This window comes from Atta cephalotes (genome assembly GCF_000143395.1).
Source record: "Atta cephalotes unplaced genomic scaffold scaffold00035, whole genome shotgun sequence".
Classification (NCBI taxonomy): Eukaryota; Metazoa; Arthropoda; class Insecta; order Hymenoptera; family Formicidae; genus Atta; species Atta cephalotes.
In genome coordinates this window covers 1,215,718-1,226,338 of record NW_012130099.1, presented here as the reverse complement: position 1 = coordinate 1,226,338, position 10,621 = coordinate 1,215,718, and the positions used below count along the sequence as shown (strand labels likewise).

At 30.3% G+C, this 10,621-nt stretch overlaps 1 protein-coding gene across 1 annotated transcript; it reads right to left on the bottom strand.

Moving 5' to 3' along the window:
- Positions 1–850: 850 nt before the first annotated feature.
- On the bottom strand, positions 851–7,459 carry LOC105621661. Its single transcript, XM_012203129.1, has 10 exons — positions 7,238–7,459; positions 6,650–6,727; positions 6,362–6,551; positions 5,932–6,153; positions 5,617–5,736; positions 5,305–5,519; positions 4,467–4,932; positions 2,596–4,127; positions 2,233–2,493; positions 851–1,387 (listed from the first exon to the last, which is right to left on the bottom strand). The coding sequence occupies exons 1-10, from the start codon at positions 7,457–7,459 to the stop codon at positions 851–853; spliced, it is 3,843 nt and encodes a 1,280-aa protein (XP_012058519.1).
- Positions 7,460–10,621: the final 3,162 nt, after the last annotated feature.

Sequence of the window (10,621 nt, the reverse complement as noted above, 5' to 3'; positions counted from 1 at the left end):
TATTATTATTATTATTATTATTATATATATATATATATATATATATATATATATATATATGGTTATTTTAGATATATATATATGGTTATTTATTAATTAACAAAAAGTTTTTTAGTATATTTCATAAGTCGGTTTTATTAATTGTATGTGTTTTACATAAAACATACTTTTCTATATTAAAATTTAAAATATTTTGCAAAAATTTTTATTGTATGTTTCTTATGTTATAATCTGAGATATAATAGTTCTGAATAAACAGGAGTCTTAAGATTGAAATCAGTTCGACATTGAAATTGAAAATAATTTCGTTTATTGGTCTGATTAGAAGAGGGACGATAATATTTTCGATGGTAACTACTAATATTCACTAATATTCGAGGTCGTTTATTACACTCACTGTTCAGTGTACATCTAAAAGCACCCTCTCTTGTAGACGTTTCTTTTCGTAGTTTCATAATAATCTTACTAGACTGCGTGGACTGGTCCCGGATGAAAAATCGGAATCACCGTTATTTCTTTCTTGAGCAGCCAGAGAGGCGTCATTAAAAGATGGATCGTGGAACAGTCATTAACGTAAAACAGGTGTGCTTCTTCAAGTGAACAGCGCTCTTGAAGTAGCATTTCATTCGTCTCTTGCTAGAAGACTACACGTCTCTATTTACTGCAACAGTCAATAATTCGTTATATCTTTATTGTATATTATTTAAAGTGTTTCAATATTTAAGTACTTATAATCATTTTTATATGTATTATTACTTAATTATTGAATCATAATGTTTGTAAACGAAATAAATTAGTTATTACGTCATTTTGTAAAATAGAATCTTCTTAATTCTTCTTTCCATTCGTTTTATTTTTTTTCTTTCTCGGCTATCAAATTCTTAATGTAAATCTCTCTTTTTTCATAAACAACGAATGATCTTCTCTGCCAAAAATTCTGCTTTTTTCCAAAGTGCTTTAAGTCTCTCCGAAGCTTGTTCATTAGGTCATCTAAATTTTTCAAGTCAGAATCATTTATTTGATCGTCGGTGATGATGGCGGTATGATGATTTTTTAATATTTCATCGCTGTTTATCTTTATTCGATGATATTTGACAATCTTTTTCATGTATTTTGTCAAATCCAAAGCAGGTAAATAGTAAGATTTTGGTGACTTCAAGGTTCTATATTGTCTTGCGTGCGGCAGACAAAATTCCATATCTTCATCTATTAATTTCAGTTGTATTCCGTTTTGATTCAAAAATACGTCAGATTCAATTTTCGAGGTGTGTGCATTTAAAAAGGCTTCCCGCAAATTCTTTCCACGTTTAACTCGATTTGGATCCTTCAGCCACCACATTTTTTTCATCAATGTTATTTCTTGCTCTTTACTTTTGTCTTCATAGACCTAATAAACATAAAAAAATAAAGAAAAATGGTTTTTTAAAAAATCAATCCTCTAAAAAAACCTAAAAATATGAAAAGTTTCAACAAACAAATTTAAGATTTTAGGATTTATAATAGTATTAAAAAACATTAATTATCTATAAATTAATAATGACTTGTGAATAATATGATTAAATTTATAATTTCCTTAATTCCTTAAATCCTTTGAGAAAATTTATTTTAAATGAAGTTAAAGTTTTTAAAGTAATTATAAGAGTTTACTTAAGAAATTTTTAGATAATCTAGGGTGAGCTAGAGTAAGAACTTTGAAATATTTTAAGATTGATTTATTTAAAGTAATCTTTAAAAAAATCATAGGTTTCATTATCTCCATTGCATCTGAATTTTTCAAAATGCTTTTGAGTTTTAAAGTAAGTTTAAGTTAACTTAAAATTCACTCACAAACAATACGCGGCATCATCACCAAATGAATTCGGCAGTGATGCATTTTCTCGTAAGTTGAAATTAATACAGAATAAAATAAAAAGCATTGAGATATTTCATTTGTGAGATATTTAATTTTTTTAATGAAATAATTTTTTGAAGACAAATTTTTTAGATAAAAGATGCTTGTCTCATTTAGACAATTTCATGATTTCACAATCATAATATCATCTTGAAGAAAAACTTCAAAATTATTGGCATTATAACTTTTCATAATTCTTAAGTTTCTTTTTAACCCAATAAGATTAAATGATTCAACAAATTGATGTCGAATTGACGGTTCATTTCTCGTTGAGTAGGTTTAAAATTACTTAACTACTTAGTAGATAAAAGTTTTCTCGATAAACTGGAACGAATACATACCTCTACAACCTCCTGAGCATCTGTAACAACTTGAAGAATCCAATACGGTGGTTCCAAACCTTGGTCATCACTTGCGAATTGGTTCGTGTTCTTCCTCATCGTCGACAAATCGGACTTTGATGCTTTATTCTCAGATTGTATTTTTGTTCTAATATCTTCTGCTCTCTTTATCTTTGCCTGGTTCACGACTATCCACTCGGCATTCGTGAGGGGCCAACTATTGTTGAGCACAAAAGCCTCTATGTAATACAAATTTTTTTTCTTCGCATTTTTCATCTTTTTGTTAATATCTTGGCTGTTATTCTCAGTCCTATAATTTTCCTCATTTCTTGTATGTTTCAAAATCACTAAGGGTAATAATACCGTTGAACCACCGTTTACTTCAATTAAAACGTTGCCGTCTTCATCGATAACTTTTATTTTGATTTCCGTTAGGTTGTAAGAGGTTGTCAACCTTATCGAAACACAGTTTCTTTCTGAAATCGTTTGTAGAATATAACGCAAGATACAATCTTTCGCGTTCGGGATATAAGTACCGATTAATTCATCGACTTTCAATCTTGGTGGTTTGATCTCTAAGGACAAAGATTGCTGCTCATCCAGTTGATAGAGTATTGGGTTACCTTTTATGGTAATCACGCGAATTGTCCAATCGAACTCTTTAAAATGCTTATCGCTCCAGCTATAAGCGAACACCGTGTAACCATCCGGAAGGTACTCGTAATGAGTTGGAATCACGTGATTCACAAGACGTGTCATCTCGTGTCCGCTTTGATTGTTAAAGACACGAAGTGCAAAACGAGGAAGATCGATTAGCAATTCGAAGGCCGCGAGAACCGTCTCTTTGGGTTTAGGATTTACAACGAATCTAACAATCGGAAAGTATTGTTCATGCCTGATGTTTCTCAGAACATTTTTGAATTCCTGAATATTTAGAACGTGTATGAAGTCTTCAGAACAAGGATACAGATCGCGCAGGTTATCATGACGATTAATAACGTTCCTTAATAATTGGCTTGCGAGAGACAAATCAAATAGATCGGATATCATTTGGAGTCGATCACGAATTTGCGTATGAAAAGCGTGATCAGGATTGTGAAGTTTTTTATAACCCTTGACGACAGCCATCTTGAGAAAAGATTGAATCGTAGTTGCAGCTTGATCTAAGACATCTATTTTCAAAGTTTTCCTTATTGTAAGATCTTGAAAAATATTTTGATTTGTCATTAAATCGAGAGATTCTAATCTAATACGCGGATTTAAGAAAAATATTCTTAAAGAGTGAAGAATATCTTTGAATTCTTCGTCAGGAACAATCTGTCTGATCAACCGAACTTGTTCTTCCATGAAAAAATGGTGCATTAGTGTCCGAAAATTTTTATTTTCTTTTAAAGAAGCAAACTGCAAGTTAGGCATGTAGCTTTGGTAAAAGTTTTTCAACATTGATGGATAATTCCTTGTTCCAAACGATCGATAAGCTTTACAGAGGTTGTCGCTAATTATTTTCGATATCTGCTCAATTCTGTAAGACTCTGAGGTCATCAGTTGTTGCACAGTTGCTTGATCTCCAAGATGAAAATCCGTATCTGAAGAAATAATCATCAGACCTGAGCCTAAACGACTGTGAATCTGCAAAAGTTGCCTGCCAGCTTCCAATTCTATAATAATTGACTTGTTGCCAGTAGTGGAAATAGTTATCGATTGATCCGGTAAATCCGATATAAAGAACCAGTTGTACTTTTCAAGGATCAAGTAATTCTTTTTGTGCAAATCGTTCTTCTTCTTCGGTGCGGCGCAAAGATTGACCAAGAAAAATTTTTTCTTCGGAGAATCGCAGAACAAATATAGAGGTTTGTATTTGGATTTTAGTATCTTGCCGATATTGTTGTAAGTGTCTATAAGTTTTCAAATTGAAAGAAAATTTTAAGAAAATTGGATCGAAATCTCATTGTGTCTTGTTTATGAAAAGAAGAATTCAATTTATTTTTGAAATTAATTTTCAATATTATTGTGAATATCTGATTTCTTTGAGAAAAGAATCTTAATTATAAGCTATAACAAGAAATCCTTCGATTTATGTATTTATTTATGTAGTTATTTGATCTTTCTTTTTTAATTAACAGTATATATTGTCTATAATTCTATTTAATATTTAAAAGAATTCCAGACAATTCTTTGTCTAGAATTCTTTTAGACAGAATTTTTTTTAGATAGAAACTTCAATAAAAATATACCTGCTTTTTCCTTTTCAGTTTCTTTTATTGAAGCAGCCTTTGCTGTTTCTGATTTATTATGATTCTCACTGGCTATCTTTAATACGTCATCTGTTACTTGAATCGATTGCTGGAAATACTCCAACTTGTAAAACAGATATACTTCCGTCACGTATGAGGCTAGTTTGTTGAAGTCGATCCATCGATTGACGTCTTCCTTTGCTTCTTCTTTCGATGCGGTGGGTAAGTCTGATGTTTCCTGAGATCTCATTCTCCGAGTAAATTTATCGGACTTCTCAATCTCGTTTGAAGAGATTAAGTTTCCTGCAACGTCACTTTTATCATGACCAATCCTGTTGCACTCTTTGAGAGGACTTATCACTTTTAAATAACGAATCGGGACAAAGTCGGCAAGATCGATCATATTTCGCGAAATGGCCCACTTTAACCAGCGATGAAATTTCCACTTTGCTAATGGCGGCTTTACCTTGAGGAAAAAAAAAGTAATTTAGAGCCAATTACAATTCGCACAAAAAATTTAAGAATATAATAGAAACATCTAACAGATATATTTAGTATGTATTTCTAATATTCTCCATATTCTAGCTTTCGCTATACGCGTTTCAAACTTTTGAACGATTTGGAATGTTAATAGTTTTATTTCTTCTAAGATGTTTTCTTTACTTTTTACAATTTACTTATTATTTTGTTATTATTATTTCTTTATTATTTCCCAGAGAATTCATAACAATCTGTACTATCTGAGTTTCTCTACATAATAAATTACATAATAAATTAATAAGTATCATCATGATAACTACCAAGAGATAATCATTGAATTGAGATTTAATGTTCTTACATCTTTGGGATCAAGAGGAATATCACGCGACTGAACAATATAAATTATGTGATCCCAGCAGGGTGACAGCCCTGGTACTGCATCGCTTCCGAGTGCTCGCATGTCGCTCAAGAGGAGAAACAGCGCGATCGGTTGAGGTTTCCCGGTTTCGGCGGCAAACGGCTGCGAAGTTTCTCCAGGTTTCTTTGTCTCGTTGGTCATATTCGCAGAGCTTTCTATTCGGAAATATAGACGGGAATAACGTAATACGGTAATCGAAGAAACGTCTATAGATCGTTATGTATGTACAGTACATACATTCAATGAATATACCTGAAATATAATCTTGTGCGGTTTGCGTAGTCCACTCAAAACGTTCGGAATATTTCGTTAGAAAGTCCCATTTGTCTTGCAACGTAAAATCCGCGATATTCATTGTTAAGTAGATCCAACCTGTGTTACTATTAAAATTTATATTACTGTAGAACCTTTCTTAGAATCGTCAATAGGATCAATATGGTGATTAATTTATTTATAGTAAATAGCAGATTTTGAAATGAATCATTAAAAATTAAAGAAAGAAAATTTTTTGAACTAAAATAATTATATTAATTATTTTGTTAAAAACAAAACGGATGTTGTGTTCACCTGTAAAACAAGTGATTGGATGAAAGTCGATGATTTCGCGACGTCTGGTCCAAGTTAATGAGACCAATTTGAGCAATGCTTTGGCGAGAAGCATCGGCCATAGCTCGAAGTTGTTGGATGTGCGTGGTAAAAGAGGCTTGCCATTTTTATCCACAGGAATGATATCGTCCACTAGGATGCGACGCCAACATCCCATGTAATATAATCTTACAATATATTTTCCTAGAAGATGTTTATTAATTGGAACCAAAGTGGTTTAAGCGACATGCATATATATATATATATATATATACGCAGATAATAGACTTATATTATTTTTGAAAAATTATTATCAATTTTTGAATCTGAGATTCAACAGTGCAAAGGATTTAGAAAATTTCTATGTAAATCATCAAATTATTATGTGAATTGAATATAATGTCATATCTACCGTTTGGATTTATTATGGGTTGATGCTGGATGTTTTTCCCAGCTTTGTTCATGGAATACACGTGCATCCAACCATACCAGGGATTATTGCGACCGATCCAAGTGAAATTCGAGTTCTCTCCGCTAATGTCTAAACCCTCCCGACCGCAATATTGCAAGTTTGTCAACGCGGACACAAACCACCTCACAAACTGAAAATTGCTATTATCATTAACGCTGTTCTTGTTCGTCGCTTTGCAGCAATTTGTAAGTCATTAAATGTTATATTAAATTACAGTTATAAAAATACCTCGCTGTGTAATAGATGCTTATTGTTTGTAATCAGATCAGAATGTTCCACGGTCATTACGTATACAGTCGGAGGAGCCTGAAGAGTATTTCCGTTTTTATAATGTTTATGTACATTAATATAATATTTCATTGTGTTTAATTAGAACTTAATAATCGCTTTCTTACTTCAAAGTGACACAATTCAAAGAAATTAAGTTTCTTAAAAAAAGCTATTTTTTAAATTGAAAAAATTGCTGATTAATCAAATAATATTGGAAAAAAGAATAATAAAAAAATAAATAAAAATTCTTAACAATGATTAAATAATCATTTTTGTAATTTTTGTTTCACAATTTTTAAAAATCCTTTTTAAATTTTAATAATTTTGACGATATTTTTTAAACTACTCCTTTTGAGTGACAATTGTGATAATTTTTATAAAGTTAAGTTAATTCACTTTTGATGAAATAGAATGTTTATTTAACTCATTTATGATAATAACTCGAAAATCACGTATTTTATGTTACTTTTAAAGTAAGAGAGCCATATGTCAATTTAAAAAAATTAATGTCCGTTATCTGAAGTGCATAATTAAAATAGACAATACAGTCAAGTGTTCCAAATCTTTTGCTCGTATCCAACGGTCAGGTTCTAAAGACCAAGGCATAGCGACACGTTCTGCGTCTAGGAATAGACCATCTGGACCGTCTTTAGATATTTCCCATTTCTCGTTATTTAAATCGGAGTCCTTCCATTCTGGCCATTCGTATGCAGTATACGCGTTAGGATTAGTCTTAGCGGTGAAAAAGCGTTTAGACTTTTCAGACATATTGCAAGAAAAATAGAAAGTAGGACGCAGAAAGCTGCATCTTCAAGAGATATAAGGATTTATATAGGGTACTATAGGGCGTGACAATCAATTATAAATATTACTCTCAATTCTGAAAAAAGTATATATATTTTTATTGATCCTTTATATGTATATTATACACTATCATATGGACAGAATGGAATGTATTTATACCTCATCGATGGTCAGGAAACTAAAAGTTACATACCGATTAGTACGAAGAACCTATATAGTCAAAACGTATAGTACATTATAACGAATGTTTGTTATGCAAAAAAAATTAATATAAAGTAATATATATAGAATATCTTAACGATCTAGAATATCTTAAGAAATAATGATAAAGAAAAGAAATTCCACGAAGGACTATGAAAGTCCTACAAACAGAGTGATTTGTCATTTAATATTCTTATCAATAGTTTCAGTTCTTTCTCCGATAAAATCTAAATTCTATCCATTTATGTACAAATTTTTTGCAATTATAATTTCATAACAATTATACTTTCATAACATAGCAGAAGATACTCAGCGATCTCGATTCGGTAATTAATATATCACTATTCTTGCACTCTTGTTGAATCAACTGTCAACTTATTGTTAGATTTCTTATTGATAATTTTTTGTTTTTCGAAAAATTAGATTTCTTATCGATAATTTTCGCATAAAATGACAACGTTGTTGCAGTTCGGCTCGTCGCTAAGCCGACGTTTTAATTGGCATGAAATTATTGAATTATATACGTACATTTGATCATTAGAACGAATGAAGCGCTACAGCTAAACACACCCTCCACATTCGACTAATCAGTCCTAATTTAAGTCCTTAAATAAAAATCCGTTAAACTAGTAACAGATATTTTTTATCATAACAAATATCAAGTTTTTAAAGTTTGGAAATTATATCCCAAATTGAAAATATGCTAGAAGAAGTTAATTCTCTAACCGTAAAGAATAAATACAACAAGGTGAATTGAACGAATATTTAATATTTTGCAAATTAGAAATAATGTCAAACATAATCTTCAATACGGTCGTCAATGCTTCTATAATACAGTGATAATATGCCTTCACGGAAAAATTTGCGATAATTTGCGACGCAAAAGAGACATTCAGTCAAGAGAAGCTTACTTTCCTTCCCCTTTCTTAGTGAAAATTTTTTTCAAAATTTTTATACAAATTCGAACATTTTTTGAAAATATTGAAAAAGTCTACATCTCTCTCTTTTCTTAGAATTTTTCATACATATAAATTATGAAATATTCTAAGATATTCTATTTTAATACTTATTTTATAATTTTTGAAAAAATATACTTTATACTTTAAACTTTTTCAGATTTATAAGATTTATAAGATTTTTTTCATCAAAAATTATAGGAAAAGAAATCTTAGAAATTTAAAAATATATTTCAGAATTCACATGTGTGTGTATATGAAGAATTCTAAAAAAGGATATATACTTTCTCGACATTTCTAAAAAGTATTCCAATCTGTATAAAAAATTAGAAAAATTTTCTAAAAGTTATAAGATTATATGAAAAATTCTGAGAAAAAAATTTCTCCAGGGGTTTTAATCTTTTCTTTTTTCAGTGTATCAAGAATCTTTGGCACTGATACAAATCTCCATCTTATTGAATATGTACTAAGTAAAAATAACATTCATGCACCGTGATTTTTTAAACTATAAATATTTATAACTTTCTTTCTATCTAAAATTCTTCAAAAATATTTGTTCCAGCGGCAACTATATGTATAATATGTCTCATACGTGAATTAAGAAATAAAGTGTACTGGCTTGTAGAATGCAGTTAATATACTTAGCAGTTTCTCATTAACTACATGTCTATGTGTGTTAATTACATTAACAATGTAGTTAACAGTAGCTAAATCTTACTCAAATGTAGATTTCTAAAACCTTCAAAAAAATTAATTGACTTCAGTCATGAAAACTTTTGTTTGCAAATAAAAGCAAAAATGCTACGTAATGTCATAAAAGAAAATTATAAGCGCACTTTATTTTTTAACTTTTCCCGTATAATACATAATTTATTTATTGGTGTTATCTATTTGCAACTATTTAATAATCAAGAGCTATACTAATAGCAAAACTCAGCAGTATGCAAATACTTTTCTCATCCACTGTAAATAACGTCTCCACGCGTAATACATATATTCTTTAAAAAAAATAATCCCACTTCTCTCCTTATAGAGATGGAAGTAAATCGAAATACGCACAAAAAAATATATATATGTGTATAATAATAAATCTACAATTTCTTGAGAATGTGAATGGCCTTCCGCGTTTATCAGGCGAACGCGAATGTCCGAAAATAATTCACGCCCTCAAACTGGCAGTGTTCGGAAAACCTGTTTTGCACGCGCAATTACAAACCCGTGTAAAGCAGGCATTATAAAAATCTTGATAATACTAAAACTGATGCTAGTTACTGGCATGTTACATAAATCACGACTGTTGTCGATCCGCAAAAGCATTACAGCTAACTTTCGTGACTTATTTATGATTGGCAAATAACTTATTTATCGAGAATGTAGCTCATATTACTCAACAATAATTTATTCAATCAAGTAACCAGAAACTAACGGCAGTTGTTATTACTAGACGATTAACTGAAAAATTTTTCTCATTATTGCATTGTAATGCTTTCGCATAAACCGGATTCTAGCAGTTGCTGAACTATAAATATCCTGAGAAAAAGGAATTAGATCTGTCGAAATATAACCATATCTGTTTTAATAAATCTAGTAAGCTCTGCAAATTGTTTCTATTTGGCCAGATCTAAAAAGATATAATCAGACCTTCAAAAATTTTTCATATAACATTAATTAATGCAATTTTATTGCTAAAATAAGTATTATTAATTAATATTATAATTCGCAATACAATACGACAAAATTACAATTAAAAAAAATGTTTCCTCATTTAAATTCGCGATAATTAATTATATCAAGTATTCATTCAGTATAAGCTGTACCACATCTAGTGCTGCTTGGTCTCTATGATCATCGGGAACGACTTTGATGATTCATAAACACTAAATATATATGTAGATATATAGATGACATATCTGGTCAATATACGCCATATGATTATATGCTTCATATGAGCATATATATATATATATAT

Excerpts from the sequence above, each read along its gene's own strand:
- LOC105621661 (XM_012203129.1), bottom strand. The coding sequence starts at position 7,459 with ATGTCTGAAAAGTCTAAACGCTTTTTCACCGCTAAGACTAATCCTAAC. Across the intron at positions 5,737-5,931 it reads TCCAATCACTTGTTTTACAG|GTTGGATCTACTTAACAATG; the intron begins GTGAACACAACA and ends ATAGTAACACAG. Across the intron at positions 5,520-5,616 it reads CGCACAAGATTATATTTCAG|AAAGCTCTGCGAATATGACC; the intron begins GTATATTCATTG and ends ATTTCCGAATAG.